Source organism: Ambystoma mexicanum, chromosome 2p, assembly GCF_040938575.1.
Source record: "Ambystoma mexicanum isolate Mex_15411 chromosome 2p, UKY_AmexF1_1, whole genome shotgun sequence".
Taxonomy (NCBI): domain Eukaryota; kingdom Metazoa; phylum Chordata; class Amphibia; order Caudata; family Ambystomatidae; genus Ambystoma; species Ambystoma mexicanum.
Genome location: NC_090923.1, coordinates 1,164,408,541 through 1,164,428,314, shown reverse-complemented (window position 1 = coordinate 1,164,428,314; position 19,774 = coordinate 1,164,408,541). Strand labels below are relative to the sequence as shown.

The following is a 19,774-nucleotide window of genomic DNA, read 5'->3' as shown; positions in this document are numbered from 1 at the left end:
TCATTTGGTGCCAATCTAGACAGATCAGCCCAATAGAATGTACTCCATCACACATTCTAACATACATGCTCCACTTGTTGGATTCAGGGTTGGTCTTTACTTCTTCAAGAGTCCACCTAGCAGCTCAGCCTACACCACCTCTCAGGGTAAAGTTTCATGGTGGAAAGTGCCAGTCATTAAAGCATTCATGGAGGGAGTGAAAAGACTACACCCTCCAATCTCTAATCCCCCGCCTGGCTGGGATCTCAATGTAGTGCTAGCAAAACTCATGGGCCCTCCCTTTGAGCCTTTGAATCAAACTACTTTTAAACACATTACCTATAAAACTGCCTTCTTAGTGGCTATTACTTCCATAAGAAGAGTCAGCGAACTCCAAGCCTTGTCAGTGCAGGACCCTTTCTTTGTCATCCATCCAAACCTAGGTTTTCCCCTAAATTCATTTCCAAGTTCCACGTAAACCAATCAATTGAGCTTCCGGCGTTTTTTCAGTAGCCAACTAGCTCAGCTGAGCTCAAACGCCACACACTAGGTGTGAGATGGGTGGTTCTCTACTATGTAGATAAAACCAAACCGCTTAGGAAGACTGATCAGCTGTTCGTCTCCATGGCTACAGGCAGACAAGGAGAGCGTGTTTCCAAAAGAGCCATCTCCAAATGGATAGTCATATGTATACAATTATGTTATTCATTATCAAACAAGACACTTCCTTCTACACCAAGAGCCCTCTCCACACGGGGCACTGAGGCTACTTTAGCTTTTATTGCAAACGTCCCCTTAGACAGCATTTGCAAAGCAGCTACATGGAGCTCAGTTTACACCTTCACTCAGCACTACTACATTGACGCACATTCCAAGATGGATACACAGGTGGGACAAGCGGTTCCAAAACATCTATTTGCCGCTAATCCTTCTCACAACCCTGCTTGCTAATCTATGCATAGCATGTGATCTAAGCAGATTACACAAGCATCAGAAGGGATGCATTACTCACCGTAATTGTATTTCTGGTGCTTGTATCTGCTTAGATTCACATGCCGCCCACCCTTCCTTCCCTGAGAGACGAGATGTTATGAGCTTCTACATATATCTGCTTGGATACAACTGTACTCGGATAACACTTGCGCTACCTCATGTCAGAAGAAAAACATCTGAGGGACCTCGATGTGTGAGGGACATTGGATACAGCAGACGTCACACTAGGGATAGTATTACTGGCACGACCTTTCGACTTCCCTTTTCGAATTCCGAAAACCACTGTAATACTCTGCAGCTTCCACTAGATGTCGTCCTATGTATAGCATGTGAATCTAAGCAGATACAAGCACCAGAATTACGATTACGGCGAGTAATGTATTCCTTAAAGTTGCTTTTCTGCTCAATAGTACACAGTCTAGGATGAGCAACAACTCTACACTAATTCAGGATTGCACCAGGCAGACCAATGTCAGCTACACCTAAAGAACACTTAAAGAATGGTACACAGCTATTCTAGGCAGGTAAAACCTAATGTAATAGTATATTATAATATACTATTACTACTCCTAGTAGGATGTGACGCTGGAACTGTGATTTTTTAGTACGAACATCGTCTAAGAATCGAATGGGACTCCGGCTTTCATATGCTGAAAATACGTCATTAGAGAGTTGTTGAACACCATGAGATAGTAACCTGTGGAGAGAATATTGCCAGATTTGAAAAAGGCACACTAAGAGTGCCGAAACACGTGTCATCAACATGGGCTATATATATAAAAAAAACATGCAGAATAATGCAAGAAGAAGCAAACTTATGATTCTTGATTATTATTTCAAGTGGCGTGTGATAGATGTGTGCGGAACTTTTTTCTCAATTTTGACAAACGAAGTGGGGGAACTCTAGGTCTTTGTTTCCTGCACACACCATTGCGACACATTAAGATATATATATTTCTAAAAAAAAGTCGCAGAGGTTCAAGAGTGTGATCAAAAAAGCCCCCCAAGTTTGTATAATAATATACTATTGCAGTTGCTTTTCATATCAATGTAGCACAGCTTATTTTAGGATGGCACAAGCTAACTCAAGGTAAGTAAAACCTATATACTTTATAAAGGAGCTATCAGCAACGTAAATGTTTGTATAGACGCAAGTCTGTTTAGAATCTGTATGAAACCGACCAGGGAAAGCAAAACCCAATGTTAAACTCTATGAATGATTCGATGTACTCATATGTCCCGTCCTCTTTCCTCCATCCTGTATGGGCATCCCTCGCGAGGGACAGGAAAATGAACCTTTTTTCACCAGATAAATCAATTTTCCTTAAAATGTTCAGGCGCGCAACCCCAGGAGCGCAGGGTCCCTTAACCCCACTGCCACACCCCAGTCCTCTTTTCCACGTCGACGGGAGCGGACCGATTTCACCAGCGCTCCTGGGTGAGTCCTCAAGCCTCGTAATTCCACGTTAATTTCTCTAATCTTACATTGTTCTATTTTTGCAGAAATTAGGAAAGTCATCCACCGGTGCCCTAGTCTGTCCCCAGCGCATGTCAGCCGCGACCGGCTTCAGCAGGTGCCTGTCGTGCAGCGGTTTCTTCCCCACGTCCAATCTGCACGCGCTCTGTCTCCGGTGCCTTGGCAAAGACCACGGATAGGAAGGTTGATCGGTGTGCACCGCTTCCACGCCCCGGTGCCTCAAAAACCGTCTCGCGAGGCAGAGAGTTTTTTCCAGGACTCTGCTGGAGAGCATTAAGGAATATGTAGGGAGAAAGACCAAGCTGGTAAGCGTACTAAAGCACCCCGCTAAGGCGACTCCTTCCCAGTTAGCCTGCTGGTGGGTGAGGTCCGTCGGACCTTTGCAGTGGCATAAGGGATAACAAGGCTCTTGCAGATACCGGCTTAATGACTGAGGGGTCTACGAGCCCTACTTGTTCCACCGCTGAGGAGCCCACGTGCTCTTGTACCGGGCACACGCCTGAGGGGGCCGCCTACATGCAGCACACACAGCACTACCAGCCCCATGGCTTAGGGCCAACAGCCTACCAAGCACGCGACTGAGGTGCAAGGAGGGGCAGAGCCGATGCAACCAGGCATGCAGGCCGATCCCAGGCCTGCATCGACAACACTCCCACCTGCGAGCCACAGACAAGATGTCGGCCAGGCCAGACCCCCAAAGGCGGGAAAGTATTCCAGCCAGGACAGAAGCCCGCCAACCGAGAACTGCAGAGGCGTGAACCCACGGCCAAGCAGACTGGGTTCCAATGACTGCGATCACCTGGACCACGTCATACCCGACCTTCACTGGAGCTCGGTACGATGTGGTGGGATGGGGGGGCAGGCAACAAGCGTATTCACCTCCGGCGGCCGTGCAGGAGCGTGCCTAGCCTGCCTGCTAGGACTGCTTCTTTGAAAGTTTTTTGGCCCTTGTGAGATCCACACAAATGGGAAACATACTGAATGGCGTAATACCCGCACCGCCGCTTTAGCTGGCGCCTACGCAGCCTACTCCGCCACCACCGCGAACTGCTCCTGTGGTAACTCTGGGTTCAGCACTGCACCGGTACCAAAGCTTTCAGTGCCGACAGACTCCCCCTACGGACCCGGCTAATGCGGGGATCAGTAGGACACTGATAGAGAAGAGCAAGACACGCCTTCCTCTGCAAGGGCTTTCCATGACAGGATAGCAGGCCTAGCCAAATACCTGGGCATCCCTCAGCCCCAGAAGGAGCAGCCGGAATTATTGGTGGAAGTGTTTAACATTAAAGCAGAGGCCAGGCTTGGCATCCCTCTGCAGAAAGATGTTGTAGCACTGGCTAAAAAAGGGTAGGCTCAAACCACACTCCACTCAGTCAGTCAACAAAAGACTGGATACAAATTTCAGGCAGGTGGAGGGCGACACTATACTTTTGTCAGTGCACCCGCAGCCATTATCCTCAGTTATAGCAGCAACATCTATGAATGCCAAGCCCCAGGCTTCATCTCTGAGTACTTCCTCTCCAGCACTACTGGGTAAAGAGGAGAAAACGCTAGAGGCCTATGGAAGAAAGATCTATTCCAATGCATGCCTGCATCTCAGACAGTCCAATGCCATCCTGGTGGCGGCCAATCTACAACTGTGGGCTTGCTGAGGCGAAAATAGTGGCATACGATATCATGGAGGCCACCATGACCCACGTAGATACCACTAGTAGGGCGATCTGTCTAGCGACAGACATGACAACGGCCTGGCTTAAGGCTTCAGGCTTCCAGTCCCCATCCCACTCGTCAGCCTCAGACCCAAAGAAACAATGACGGCTCTTTTCAGAGTCCACAGCACCCCAGTCGGGGGCAGACTGGCCCTGCACAGTCAAGCTTGGCGCATAGGCTTTTCGGATTCATGGGTAATCTCGGTAGTTTCCACGGGCTTCTGGCTTCCCCTTCCATCCCCTCTCCCTTGTCTCCTTTCACCCCCTCCCACAGATCGGAACACCCTCACTCTTAGCAGAGATTTGTTCCCTCGTGGAGAGCGAGGCGGTGGAGAAGGTCTCTCCCCCTCAACAGGGCCAGGGCCTTTACTGCCGCATCTTCACCATTCAAAAGAAGAACCAGGCGGGCCTGCAAGTGGTGCTAGATCTTTCCTTCCTCAATCTGTACCTACCTTTGCAGAAGTTCAAAATGGTGACACCAGCTATCATAGCCGAGACGCTATGTGTGGGGGGGGGAATACTGGATGTGCTCCCTGGATCTGAAAGACTCATATCTTCATGTTCCCATAGTGCAACCTCACCGGGTCTTCCTCGGGTTCCGAGTCATGGGCTTGCATTTTCAATACAAGGTACTACCTTTTGGTCTGAATTCAGCTCTGAGGGTGTTCACAAGACTCCTGAATGCCGTGGCGGCCGTCCTCAGGACGGAGGGCCTGCATGTATATCCTTACCTCGGCGACTGGTTAGTGAGAGGGACGTCTCTGGAGCAGGTTAGGTACTCGGTGGACAGACTGGTCTATGAGCTGAGTTTTTCTATCAACTATCAGAAATTGCAGCTCTGCCCTACTCAAACTCTGGTGTTTAGGGCTGCTGTGGGATACGCAGAAGGTATGCCCTACAGAGGAGAAGGTGGCGGCATACAAGGCTTCTGTTGCTCACTTTCTCAGCAGAACAGTAACGATGGCGTGGTGGTACCAACACCTGCGGGGCGGGGGGTGATGGCGACATGCCTACTTGCCATTCCTTACACCAGGCTGCGAATTAGGCTGCAGCTGCATTTTGTGGCTTCCTGGGACCAGGAATCAGTGAATCAGTGGGCGCCGGTCACCTCTCACTTACAGCAGGACCAGAGATGATGGGCCCAGGAGGTGAACCTCACGCAGGGCAGGCCATTTTTCGACTGCCTCCAATACAGCATCCACTGACCACAGACTCTTCTCTCCAGGGATGTGGTGCAACCCTTGGGGCACATGGCGTACATGGGCTATGTTCTCTGACCAAGCAGCAGAATCGCATTAACTGGCTAGAATTGATGGCCACCTGGCTCGCACTCAAGTCATTCCTTCCAGTGATCGGGGGCAGTGCAGTGTGTATTCAAACAGACAACTCTACCTGCATGTACTACCTAAACAAGCAGGGGGCGCCAGTTCTTCTTCTCCTCCTCCTCTGTCAGGTGACCCTAGACATCTGGGAGTGGGCAATTGCACAAGAGGTATGGATCTCACCGGTCCATCTGCCGGGAGAATCCAACGTGGAGGCGGACAGGCTGTTGGTTGGGCTCCGACAATTGCAAGTGTCAGGTTTAGCCTTTGTGGCCCCAAGCCAGGTGCTGACTGATGCATCTCTGAAAGGTCGGGGCGCTCACTGCGAGGATCTGCAGGTGTGCAGCTATTGGTCTTCAATGGAGAGCCGGTGGCACATCAAGAGGCTGGATCTGCATGCGACCAAATTAGCCCTGATGGTTTTTGCACCTTATATCTAGGGGAAGCACGTCCTGATCATGACGGACAATGCAGTGGCCATGCACTACTTGAACAACCAAGTAGTTGTGCGGTCTCTGCCCCTTTGCAGGGAGGCGATGCAGCTATGGTTCTGGTTTCTGGTGAACCAGTTCTCCGCTTCGGCAGTGCATCTACCAGCAGGGTAGAATGGGCTGGCGGACACCCTGAGCAGGCAGAGCACGTTCTCACACAAGTGAGAGGTCAGGCAGGAAATTCTCATGGATATATTCTCTCTGTGGGGAAACCAGGCAGTCGATCTGATTGTCACGAAGTTTATCAGGAAGTGCAGACAGTTTTGCTCGCAGGAATTCCCATCGAAAAGGCGCACTGGGGGATGCTTTCCTAGTGAAGTGCTACTTCAACCTCCACTATGCCTTCCCTCCGATTCCAGTCATCCTGTGGGTTCTCTGGAGGTTGGAGATTTCAAGCGACCATGAACTTGATCGCCCCGGATTGGGCAGGAGAACATGGTATTCTGAACTCCTAGATTTGACCATCTGCCCACCTCTCCGCTTGCCTCAGCGTCTGGACCTCCTATCCCAGTTAGAATGTCGGGTACTTCACCCGAACCCACAGTCCCCTCAACCTACATGTGTGGCTCTTGAGAGGATGAGATATGACTGGGACCTCTCAGAAGAGGTACTCGAGGTGCTACTGGTTACACGCAGAGCATTTAGAAGATCTCTGTATGCTTGCAGATGGAGATGATTTGAGGCGTGGTCCAGGGAGGTTGATCTACTGCCTGGACATGGTGCAGATGCTTATTTTGGTATGGCAGTCTTCCAGAACTTCTGGTTTAAAGACTTTTATACCTCCTCCACACACTATACTGCTTTGAGTCGTATTGGATGAGGAGTCTGCGGGAGAAAGCAATCCATTGAAGGAGAAATTACTTACTGTTAATCTTTCTATGGATTCTTCTCCTGGAGATTGCTTTTCGCCGACCATGTTAGTGTCTACTGTTCTGTGGTGGCTAACCTACTCTTGGGAGATGAGTTGGTTCGTAGGTTTAGGACGTTTTGACCGCATGCAAAAGTTTGCATGGTCAAAAAGTCCTAAAAATGCTACCACCAAAGGTTCGAACACCAAAAGTTTGAACCTTTGGTGGTAGCATTATAGGTAAGTATGTCCCCAGCAACACCCCGCTCACTATACTTTACAGTATAGTGAGCGGGGGTTGCGGGGAAAAACCCTGCAGCCCCCGCGCATGTAAGCGTGTTCGCATGAGAATGGTGCAAACTTTTGGTAGTTCGCACCTTTCTCACGATTTGCCCGTGATAATTCCAGCCACGGGCAAATCACTCGGATTCGGTTCGTAGGCTTATATTTAAGCTTCTTTGGCATTCTTCCGCAGCTTCTTTCTGGTTCTATTCCTTTAAAAAAGAGCATTTTTCCCCGACTGTATTAAACACGACTTGTGGCTGTTTTCAGCCGAATCCCTTGATTTTTCATCCGCAGTGGCTGAGCTTTGGGGTGGGGGAAAGAGGGGAACTGAGGTACTGGGGCGTAGTGACATAGTCTATGTACGACGATCACTTCACGTCAGGAGTAGACGACCACTACTTGGAGGCAAGTGGATCTAATTGTTTTCTGAGCATTTGACGCTGGAATATATATCTGATGCAAAGTCCCTGAGTGAAGTAGCCATAGAAACATTACCCCCAAGTAATTTCTGCTTCTAATTACTGCCACCTGAGACACTTTGGTAACTACATGTATTGGCTAGAATAAAATTGCTGTGAACTTTGACTTGAACAAACACTATACTGGGCCTGCAGCGTAACAGCCATGATCATAATTTCTTCCCTCAAAATTGGTTTGTACCCTTTTAAGACTACTCCTTTACCTCACTTTCTCACCCTGCTCTTTATTACATCCCTTAGCTTCACTGTCGCCAGAAAGAGCAGAGGATTCTGATGCACTCACTGCAGTCAGCAGCCAATTGGAGGGATCTCCAATGGATACCAGCAGCCTAGCCTCTGGCACGTTGGAAGACGGCTGTGGCGAGAACGCTGTAGCTGCAAGCACCGAGCAAATAGGGGTCGACTCCTCCAGTGTTAATGCATCTACTTCCCAAGGCATTAATTCACAAGCCGGGAGACTAGTCCAGCCAGATTCTTCATCACACATAGAAGTGAGGTAAGAAGATGTTTGCAGAGGTTGTACTGAGTACTGGAGATGTTAAAGAGCTTTTACTTCCGTCATTTCCTTGCACATACAAGTCATGTAGTTTGTTCTAATGAATGATTTCTATGTAGATATTTGAAATGACGCTAGTACTAAAAGCCTTTCCATACACAAAGCATTTGCTAGTTGATGCTTACGATACTCTGAAGAAATGTATCAAAAGGTTGGCTCATGTTCCAAGAAGCAATGGTGCAGAGGTTATTGCATTGCTTGTTCAGCATTATTGTTCATGTAATATGGAAGCCTTCCCAGAGTTTAGGAATATTCAGCGCATTTGTGGACACTCCTTTAATATGTTTTCTGATCAGCCGGTTTTTAAGCAGTCCAATGGCATTTTTACAAGGCAAATTGCAAAAGCAATATTTACCTAGGAACAGGTTTTGATAAACATGTACTTACCATGTATTTCGAAGTAGTTACCCACAATGCACAGAAGCCAATATTTCACCTTTTTCCCGCAAATTGAATAGTTTGTTGCACTGGTTTTTTTTTGTTTGTTTTTTTTAATTTAATTTTATTTTTTAACTTTTACATTTTCGTGTAGCACAATATTGTTTGGTTGCTGACATTGCATCATATCTACACTTGCAAGACATCGATCTGACCATTCGTTGTTGACTGTGGTATAAAAGAAAAATTCTTCATGAAATCAGCACTTAGTGAACAGTAGACCTACATATATTTACACTTATTACCTGGCATCGTTTGTTAAAGCCGCATCATGCAAACACATATGTATTTGTTTAAAGATGTATGGGTAATTGCTACCTACATGTAACTTAGTTATGAATATTTATGGATAACAAGAAAAATACAGTTTTCATATAAGGTGTTTTGTCTGTTGCTCACGTCAGTTCTATTAGTTTATTTCCCATCTCATCATTGTCTCCTCATTAGCTTGGGAATAGCCAGATTTACTCTAAGTTAACTCTGCCCTCGCCCACTTTGTCGTTAGACCCACATGTTAAATTTCAGTCTGTTTTCATTTCTATGTCGTAGCGATTCTGGCGTGACCAGTACCGGATCGATACCTACATTAGTCAATGCCTGTTGGGTCATTTACCAAAATTGGGTCATTTCTCGGCACTTCCAAAACATATGTGATGTATTGGTTCAATACCAAGCATTTAGGGCAGTGTTTGGGTACAGTGGGGAACATATGAGACATTATTTTAGGTGTTATACCCTATGTATGAGGTTTTCTGATGCTTATGTAACACCACCCCTAACATGAGGTGTAGTGTACCCAAAATCCTTCACGCTTCGAGGTCCCACCAGATAGTTTTTTTCCCGCCTATCTAGTTAGTCACTTAATGTGGAGCTCGTTACCAAGTTTATATTGCTATTATATTTACTTAACGCATTATTGCCAGGCATCTTCGGCTGTCTCAACGACTAAGTGACATCTTCTGAATGACTGATCTTGCTCGCCGACTCTACAACTCGGGCAACTCGGCTGATTTCTTCTCTGCCTTGGCCCTCATGCCCAGCCTTACAGTAGGAAAACTGTGGACATGTTACTGACTTGCAGTGGATTTCCTTTCTCCCACAGATTCCTCATCTAATATCCGCATCCAGCTCTGCTTCTCTGAAAAAACTTTGATGGGACGTAGTGGACCGCGACTCGATTGTCGCTCCATCTTGCTCAGTGCTTGATCCTCTGGTCCAGATGTGACATCTGATGTCGTATATATACACCATGTCACTACACCTGATACCTCAGTTCCTTTTCTGTGCGCTCGGCCCCACTGCTCTAGGAACACAGTGAATCAAGTCTTCAACTTTTTTGACGTATTTTTTCAATACATGTCTATGCCTCAGGTTTCAAACGATGTTCCGATTGCCACTCCAAAATGTTGGTTACCGACCCATGTGAGAGATGCCTCTGGTGGCTCGGCACAGGTCATGACACATAGGGGTGTGTGTTGTGTACTAAAATTAACCTGAAAATGGGGTGTGTGTGTGTGTGTGTGCGAGCTGCTAATCTCAAGTTGAACCAACAGCCTTAAAAATTTCTGCCGCTATCCACTGTCGGGTCCTCTAAGACCGAGGTGCCTACCCCCGAAAAAGATAAACATTGACGGAAGATGAAGCAGAGGTCCCATTCAAGGAGCCACTCTTCCTTGTCACACAAGAAAAAAAGGCACCACTCGCACCGTCGAGATTGTGAATCTTTGACGGAAGGAGGTAAGCTGTCGGCTGGGCTGACCATTTGGCAAGAGTGGGAAGATTTCAAAATCCAAATGCTGGAAATGTTAAAGAAACATTGTTTCTTCAGGCGCTGGTGCCTCCCCAAGCAGCTGGCCACAGAGGCAGCCACTGGGCTTGGTACATCCAACCCCACGCAAGCCACAGTGCTGATACCTTTGGTGTCAGGAAAGCCTTTGGCTTCGATGCTGAAGAAGGCACCAAAACCTTTGATGCTGGGGCCTTCCTGCACACTGCAAGGCCAGAGCGTCCCCCACGCCATCTCGGTGCCAAAGCACTGATCGCAGCCATCAGTCACCTTATCGGCACCGACTAATCTTTTGCCCCGCTCTCCCGGACGACTTCTTCAGTACCATGACTTCCATCTTCGGCGCCGATGACTGAGATGATCTGGGAGGGGTCGATACCGTATACATAGAGACGGGGCACATCAACTTTTTCGACGATCAAGCTAACCTTTTGGCATTGGCATAAGGGCTCCATGATGCCAGCGGACTGGACACGTCACCTGATGAGCTTCAGCAAGCCCAACCTTGCACCCACACCCATGCCAAATTTTGGGCACTGGTAGATAGGGTAGTTGGCACCTTAGGCCTGCAGGCTGCGGCAGTGCCGGTCCAAGGCTACGAGTTAACCACCATACTGGACGAGGGTCCTGTTACTGAAAGGACCATGCCTCTGAACCCGGTGATTGCTGATCCAGTAGCCTCCCTGTGGCAGCACCCCTGCTCCGTCCATCAGGTCAGTTCCACCATGACCGGGAAGTACAGGCTGGCAAGAGGAGACCCTCCATTTCTGTCTTCTCACCCTTCCCCGCAAGGTCTCGTCATGCGGGATGCCACAGTTTCCACCAGACCAGCATCTTCAACCTCAAATCTGCCTCCAGACAGGGAAGTTAAAAGAATTGACGCCATGGCTAAGAAGGTTCTTACTTCAAGCAGCATGGCTCTGAAAGCTACTAACGTGGCCAGTGGTTTCGCGAAATACACGGTCGGCCTTTGGAAGGCAGTGGAACATGCAACGCAGTATATCCCTCAGGGAGTGATGCCGGCTTCGTACAGCTGGTAGAGGATGGGCAAGAGGTGGCCTGGCAGTTGCTGCAATCGAGTCTGGACGTGGCATACTGCGTGGGCCATTTGATAGCATTGGCTATAGCACGGAGGATGCAGGCCTGTTTGAGGTCTTCAGATGTTTCGCCTAGTGTCCAAAACGGACTGCTGTACATGCCCTTTGAGGGTGAATTCCTTTTCGGCCAGAGGGCAGACTCCCCCTGCAAAAATAGAAGTCAATGTGCCAAGCTGCGCAGCCAGCCAAGTCTGCCTTCAGCTTCGCCTCTAAGGGCAGAGGCTACAGGCATTATGTGACTTATGGCAGGAAAGTGCAGCTCCCGTAAACCAAGCAATGGGAGATGCTTTTCTCGTGCCCCGGATGGGGCAGAGGGGCTTCCGTAGGCCAGCAAGCAGCTGGTGTGGCTCTGCCCTCTACACCGCTTTGATTTCCCCCTCCCGCAACTTGCTGGCGGGTGGACGGCTGGCAGAGCACTGGCCCCAATGGCTGGAGATTACCCCTGATGCCTGGTCCCTGGAGCTTGTGGGTTATTGTCTGCCCTTCTTAAGGAAGCCCCCCGAACAGACGGCCACCACCTCCCAGCCAACTGGGACAGAAGCTACAGGAAGAACTGAGCCTTGTAGTTGAAGGGTGCCGTGGAAGAGGTACCTCCCGAGCAGAGAGCATTGTGCTGGAATTTCCTGGTGCCCAAGATGGGAGGAGGTCTCCGTCCCATTTTGGACCTCATGTCCTTGGTGACGGACCTTCTCTGTGCTCTCGAATTACAGGACTGGCTGGTATCAATAGCTTTGCAGGACACATTTCCATGTGCTGATGCATAAAAAAGCACAGGAAGTTCCTGAGGTTCCTCGAGACAAGCACTATCAGTTCAAGGAGCTCCCCTTTGGGTTAACCTCCGCTCCAAGGGTCTTCACCAAGCTCGTGGCAGTAGTCGCAGCTCGGCTCAGCAGATCCGGAGTCCATGTATTCCCGTACCTTGGATGCAGTAACCCTGTAGGAGACTACAACACCCTTGTCCTCTTCGTAATCGGTAACCCATCTATTGGTATAGGTCTGTACTGCTTAATTTGGTAGTGAATGAGCAGCCAGACTTATCTCAAGAGGGGTAAATGTGAGCTTCTTGTAAAAATCAAACTGACCTTTGTTTATAAAAAAGTAAATAAAAAATAAAAAGAAATGTGAGCTGTAGAGATGCAACACTGAGATTCACAATAATGAGTAACCAAATAACACACTCAAGGGTTTCTAGTAAAATAATTAAGTCTATTTTTAAATGAGCCTTCTTTACAAAGGGCAATCAATGTGCAACAATAAAAATACACTTCATAACACTTGCTCAGATTTAAGATGAGTTAGTAGAAACCATTTTGGGATGCATCCTACACACTTTCTAAACCCTGAGGTAACTTCCATTACTAGTGCAGTATTGGCGTTTATAATTCACTTTTTGGTACTTAATACAATTCTGAGGTTGTGGTAAAGGAGCAATTTAGGGAAAGAAAAAGGTTAACGGGTTCTCAGAGCATGTGAGTACTTTTCAATCTCCCAATGAAGCCTAGATTAGATCTTTCCCAGCAATACAAGTTAGACTTATGCACCACCTATGAGGGACAATTAGAATAAAAGTCAATGGATCAGAAGAGTCTGCAGGGAGCCAGGACAGCCAAAGTCAATTTGGACAGTGCTTATGGCGCTTGAGGCGTTTCTTTAGATAGCGCAAAAGGCACAATGTTAGTGAGTTTGTAAGAAATTACTTTTGTGGCACAAGCTGTTCGGCTTGTGAAAGGCAGAGCTGAAATAGACTCTGCAAAAAGCAGCTACTGCAAGTCTCAAGTGAGATGATGCAAGCTACAGACAAAAAAGGTAAGTACCCCTCGGTCAAGACAGTACCTTATGTTTGAAGAAGAGGTTGCAGCTGGCTTCTGTTCTGGTTGCAGTCTTTCAGATCCTAGGTTCCTGGGCCTCAGTCGTGGTGAAAACAGGGAGGACGTCTGGAGGACTCCTGCAGTTTGAAGGTTGCCGGCGACTGCAGGCTGTTTTCAATTCAGCAACACTTTGCGGTTTCAGCTACCGGTAAATGGCACCACCATGGACACTTGATGGGCTTCGCTTGCTTTTGGAGTCCAGCACTCTGTTGAGGTGACTCAGGCTTGGGTCGTCCTGCTTCCGGGGGGTCCTCAGAATCTTCCTGGAGTTCTGGTCTAGCTTAAAGACGATGCACTCGACTATGGATTTCTCGACCCCTGGCAATCGGTTCCAGCAGCAGCAAAGCAGTACAGCCAGTTGGGGAAGGTCCTCTAGCAAAGTTTGTCTTGGGGTTTGTTAGTCCCACCAACCCAAGGGAAGTCGTCCGTTCCGGGGCTTCTCTAGTCGATTCAGAGTTGGAGCTTCAGCACTGCAGCAGGGCTTCACCAGGCCGTTCAACGGTCCGGAGGGTGCAGCAAGCTTCTCTTCCAGTTTCCTTCATCTGACGTTTCGTCCAGTGCTCAACTCTGCCTTCCGTCCAAGAAACCTCGCTTTTATGCAGGTTTCTCCCATCATATGAAATGATATGATAGGTTATTTATAGCGCGCTTAATACCCAGAGGTTCCTAAGGATGGACCCGGGAATCGAACCTGTGGTGCTCCTTGTAGTCTTGCTTCCAAGGCGAGCATGTTGCCCCTGAGCTATCCCTCCGAGACATCCTCCCATCCATGCACAGCCTAGCTGTCACTCACACAGCAGGGTGGCTGTCCTGCGAGGACAGCCAACAGCCAATCAGCACTGGGTGCATTCAGATAACCAAGGAGGCCAAGAACAGGGAGTTTCGGGCACCTCCCTTGCTTCCTGCCCTGCTAGACACACTGGGACCAGAGGCAGGTTTCATCACTGAAGCCCGCCAAAGTCAAAACAAACAAAAAGGTTAAACCTGGTTTGGCGCGCAGAGTAAAACCCAAGGAAGACCTCGGAAATGGCGGAAAAAATAAATAAAAGACCGGGTCCATTTTGACAAAATGGGCACCTATGGGTGCACTACTGCAGCTGAGGATTCAGCCTGCGGTATAAACGTGCAATGGTAGGAAAATGTAAGCACTGCTACCACCCATTTAAAATGTGAAGGTAACATTAAAATGCTACATGAGTAAGTAGGAAAAAGGGGCTACTAGTTAACCTCCCAGTACTTGCACATAAGATGGGTTGTACTGGACCTACGAAAAAAAAGTTAAGTAAGTTCAATTTCACTTTACTATTCTTGGGAACAGTAGTTCACCCAAGAGAAGGTATTTAAACCTTATGAGAAATCCAAGGGACTTCTGTGACCCTGCACTGAAGGTGCTGTGCGTCACAATACAAAGGGTAGATGCCTGCAGAGTTTCAGACTCCAAAAGCAAAGAAAACACAGTCCGAATCAGATGAAAAATAAATGAGCAAGTGAGAAAAATGGTCTCAATCACTCAGGATAAATATTAAAGTCCTAATGAAGAGCTGGGGGTCTCCAAGGTTGAAGGGAATTAGCACAGAAATCAACTACTCCCTAACAGAGTCAACAGCAGTGTGCTGATGATGAACCAGTTATGGAACCATCCTGCCTTACCAGCAGCTTCCTTCCTCCGCCTCTTAGGCCTCATGGCATCCTTTATTTTGCTAGTGCCAGAGGCCATGCTGCGCATGAGATCTTTCAATGGGTCCTACAAGGACAGTGGTCGCAGTACCTCAGAACTCTTTCGGATGCCCTCAGGGTATCCAGGTCAGTGGTCCACTACCTTTGTTGGTTGGCCAATGGCAGGGGAACCCTTCTGGCCTCCGTGGCCTCAAGCCCGAGTAGTGACAGATGAGTCTCTGAAGGGTTGTAGCGCTTACTGCGAGGACTTTCAGGTGAGCTGCATTTGGTCAGCAATGGAAGCCAGGTGGCATATGAGCTGGAGTTGCGAGCAATCAGGCTAGCCCTGAGAGCATTTGCCCAGTCTCCGAAGGGGAAGCATGTCCTGATTCTGACTGACAATACGATGGCCATCACTACCTGAACAAGCACGGTGACGTGTTCTCCCTCCCCCCCTGCAGAGAGGCGATGCAGCTGTGATTCTGGCTGTTTGAGGACCGGATCTCGGTCTCGGCAGTTCATCTGGCGAGTACAAAGAACAGTTTGGTGGATGCTCGCAGCATACAGAGCACGTTCTCACACGATCAGCAAGTGTGCCAGGAAGTCCTATAGGAGGTCTTCTCTCGTTGGGGTACCCCATCAGTGGACCTGTTTGCCACAGAGTACAACAGGAAGCATACACTGTTTTGCTCAAGGAAATTCCCAGCGAACGGCACGCTAAGGGACATGTTTCTGGTAGATTGGACCTTCCCTCTCCACTTCCCAGCCAATTTAAAACATTCCTGGGTGCTCCCACTTCTCAAAAAACAGACCTTAGACCCACTTATCCCAACCAACTACCGCCCTATTACCACTGTGCCATTCCTCCTCAAAATATTGGACAAAGCTGCCTATATTCAGATACAAAAACACCTTGACCTGTATAAGCTCCTAGGAGCAAGACAATCTGGTTTCCGTCCACTTCATGGAACAGAAACCGCCTTAATTGATTTAAAGACGCAGGTCGACGAGCTGAGGGATGGAGGAGGAACAGCACTCCTGCTCCTACTTGATCTCTCTGCAGCATTCGACTTGGTCGATCACAAGGTACTCTGCAAACACCTGGATTCTGCTGCCCATTTCTCTCCTGAGGCCATCAAATGGCTCGAATCCTTCCTCAGCGAAAGAACAATGAGAGTTTTTTCCCCATCGGCCGCAGCTGACCCTACCCCTATATTATGTGGCGTTCCCCAGGGCTCCTGTGTCTCGCCTACCCTATACAATATCTTCACCAAGCCCTTGTTCGATGATCTAGACCTTCTGGGTATCACCTACACTAACTATGCAGATGATACACAGATTCTCCTCCCGCTTTCTGGGGATCATAGGAAGGACTCGGAATTGGTGAATAGGGTATATCTCGTTATTCAAGCATGGATGGCCACACATGGCTTGTGCTTGAATGACGACAAGACGGAGTTGATAATCCTGGGAACACATATGAACACCAAAAAATTAGGTCAGGAATTCTCCTCCTTCAATATTGATGGAAATCCTATCAGGGTCTCCAAGGAAGTAAAAACCCTCGGTTTCTACTTGGATTCCACACTATCTTTCGACAAACAACTAAAATCCTTGGCCTCTACCACCGCATACACCTGCAAACTGATAAGAGCAGGCAAGCCCTTCCTCTCTAATGACAGTTGCATGATCTTGGCTAGAGCACTTATCCTCTCCAGGATCGACTACTGTAATGCCCTTTACAGTGGTGCCAACAAATCTACCATACAGAAACTTCAAACGCTCCAAAATAATGCTTTGCGAGCAGCGCTTGGCATAAACAAAAGAACACACATCTCCACCATTAGACGCCAACACAAATGGTTATCTACAAACCACAAAATTCAATTAAAAATTATCTCCCTGACACATAAAGCTCTTAACAACGCCGCCCCAAGCTACCTCACGAACAAAATGCAAAAAAAAACCTCTATTAGACCTACCAGAGCTACCAATACTAACTGTCTGGTAGTACCTAGATTTAAACTTACCACGGTCGGTGGGAATAGTTTCCCTGTGAAGGCGGCCAAAACCTGGAATCTATTACCCAACAATCTAAGAGCAGACCAGCCGTACTCACTATTCAGAAGGAATGCTATCCAATATCTTATCTCCAACGACCACTAGATTTAGGCTTATAATATTCCCAGACTTGACACTTGTCCCTCTCCTCCTTCCCACGATATGTTATGCGTACCATCCTCTATGTAACTCATCGACCTGCACGATGATGGTCCTGCACATTTGTATACATTTGTATACTATTACTGTAACTTGTATAATTTGTATAATTTGCACAACTTGTATATTATCTATAATATCCATTACTGTATCTTGTATAGTATGTATAACTTTTACTGTATCCTGTATAATCTGTAACAATGTAAGTTTCGCATTATCCTACCTGCTGCGCCCTTCTACCTACGGGTCTGGAGCGCATTAGAAATAAAACAAACAAACAAACAAACTTCGCCTTCCGTCCGATTCCTGTAATTCCTTGGGTTCTCAGAAGGCTGAAGAGGTTTCGAGCAACCATGATCTTCATCAGCCCGGACTGGGCGAGGATGGCGTGGTACTCGGACCTTCTTGATCTGACCATCTGCCCACCTCTCTGTTGCCTCGGCGCCTGGATCGCCTAACCCAGTCGGAAGGTTGGATGCTTCATCCAAACCCAGAGTCCCTCAAGATACATGTGTGGCTCTTGAGAGGATGAGATAAGGTGACTGGGACCTCTATGAGGGGGTGTTTGAGGTAATGCTGGCTGCATTCAGACCATCTACAAGATCTCTGCCCCCATCACTACAGTGTTGGGGTGCCTTCTGTCCCTTCCCTCAGCAGACCCTCTGGTTACCATAGTCCAAGGATATTTGGCAGCCGTGTCTGTTTAAAAGGTTTCTGGATCAGGGTTCATATTTCACTAGCCTGGTGATGGCTCAATTCCTGAAGGGCCTTGTAAATAAGTTTCCTCCAACTCCCTTTGTTATCACAGATTGGGATCTCAATCTGGTTCTTACCTTCCTGATGGCAAATCCTTATGAGACCATGCATATCTGTTCTTTATGGCTGCTCTCTTTGAAGACACCCTTCTTAGTGGCAATAACATCCACTAGGTGGTTTAGTGAATTGCAGGCCCTTTGTTGCAAACCTTCCTTCCTGTGGGTCTTTAGAGAGGTGGTCTCGCTGAAAGTAAGGCTGGGATTTCTACCTAAGGTGGTGTTGAGTTTCATCTATCACAGGCCATAGACTTACCAATCTTCTATCCACCGCCGCACCCTTCCAAGGAAGAGGAGCGTTTCCATCGACTAGATCCCAAAAGGGCCCCGAGTTTCATTGTCGCAAGAAGTCTGAATTCTGGACAGCTGACCTACTCTTCTTGGCCTATTTTCTAGCCTGTGTAGTCCTGACAGTAACAAAATACTATGATCCCGGTGGATCATTCTGTGCATAGTGGAGTGCTATCAGTCAGCAGGCAGGGAGCATCCTTCTGGCATCGGGGCACACTCGACTAGAGTGGTCTCTACGTCAACTGCCTTACAAAGGGGAGTCCCGGTTAGGGATATTTGTCATGTGGCAACACGGTCCTCACTTCACACTTTCGGTGGACACTGCAGTCTGGATTTTGCCCGTGGAGCTGATGTGCGTTTTGGCAGGCCAGTGCTGCAAAATCTTTGTAACTTGCTACCCACCTCATCTGCCTCACTGCTTGGCGAGTCTATCAGATGAGGAATCTGACGGAGGAAGGCAAACCATTGAAGGAGAAATTACTTACCGTAATGTTCTTTCTTTGGATTCTTCTCCTGCAGATTCCTCATCTCCCCGCCCAGCCTTGCTCAGAAAGCTTGGCGGTTGATGTGCATCTCTTCTTTAGTGGGTTGAAACCTGGTGATGGGTGTGGGGTGACAGTTTTCTGTCTTTCATGCCGCATGTTCAGAATGGGGTGTGTCCTCCAACGTATTCCTCATCTATGACGTGTAATGTCCACAGCTGTACTGCTTTGGAAATTTTTCGGGCAGAGGGCGCCCTGCGTCGATAGCGTCAGGTCGATGTCCCTCAAAGACCTCTGTCAAGGGTGACGTCCTCAGATGAAGTTGAATTCCAAGTCTTCAAAGTTGAGAGTTAAGATTCCTTTGTGTAAGGTAATCCTTTTCTCTCTTTTGCAGGGTGAGCCTGCCGCGAGAGGAAGCGACAGTGACCGCTGAGTAATCGGCAGTCCTGTGGCCCCGTTCCCACGGTCAGACAGGTAAAGGGAGAAAAAGCCGAAGGGCAGAAAAAACCCTTGTTTGCAGTGACAAAGTTCCACAAGGTAGGCAAATAAACAAAGGAGTGAAGTCCGGTCAATGAGGATCCAATCGCAGAGCGGAGGAGGGCTCCAAAATCAAGAGAGGCTGTTGAGGCACAAGCAGGACTCTGGTAGTGGAGGCAAAGGAAAAAGGCAAGGGCAAGCGGCGAAAGCGCCGGCAGAGCGAGGAAGAAGGCAAACGCAGAGCAGAATAGCAGAGAGAGAGATCGATGGTTGGGAATGCCGCCAGCAGAGCGTATCCGAGAGAAGAGCAGGTAGCTGCGAGACAGCCGAGAGCGGAAAACAGCGTCTTACCCAAAGGTGAGCGAATGGCTAAACTAAGGGGGTTGCAACGCAACGGTCGCCGGAAGTGTGGTGGATAAATGCTTCCCGGCGGCCGCCCAGGGCGAAACAACTAGACCCGTACTGTGAGCGAGGGTAGAGACGTGCTGAAACTAACGATGCACTCTTCT

The 19,774-nt window shown here is 48.2% G+C and overlaps 1 protein-coding gene across 5 annotated transcripts in view; it reads left to right on the top strand.

Annotated features, from left to right (window-relative positions):
* Positions 1-19,774, top strand: part of HUWE1 (HECT, UBA and WWE domain containing E3 ubiquitin protein ligase 1) — a 2,445,223-nt gene that overhangs the window by 1,763,609 nt on the left and 661,840 nt on the right. For all 5 annotated transcript variants that reach the window (XM_069645305.1, XM_069645304.1, XM_069645303.1 and 2 more), the window contains exon 61: positions 7,823-8,078. In XM_069645305.1, the coding sequence (XP_069501406.1) occupies positions 7,823-8,078 (256 nt within the window). The remainder of the gene's footprint in view (positions 1-7,822; positions 8,079-19,774) is intronic.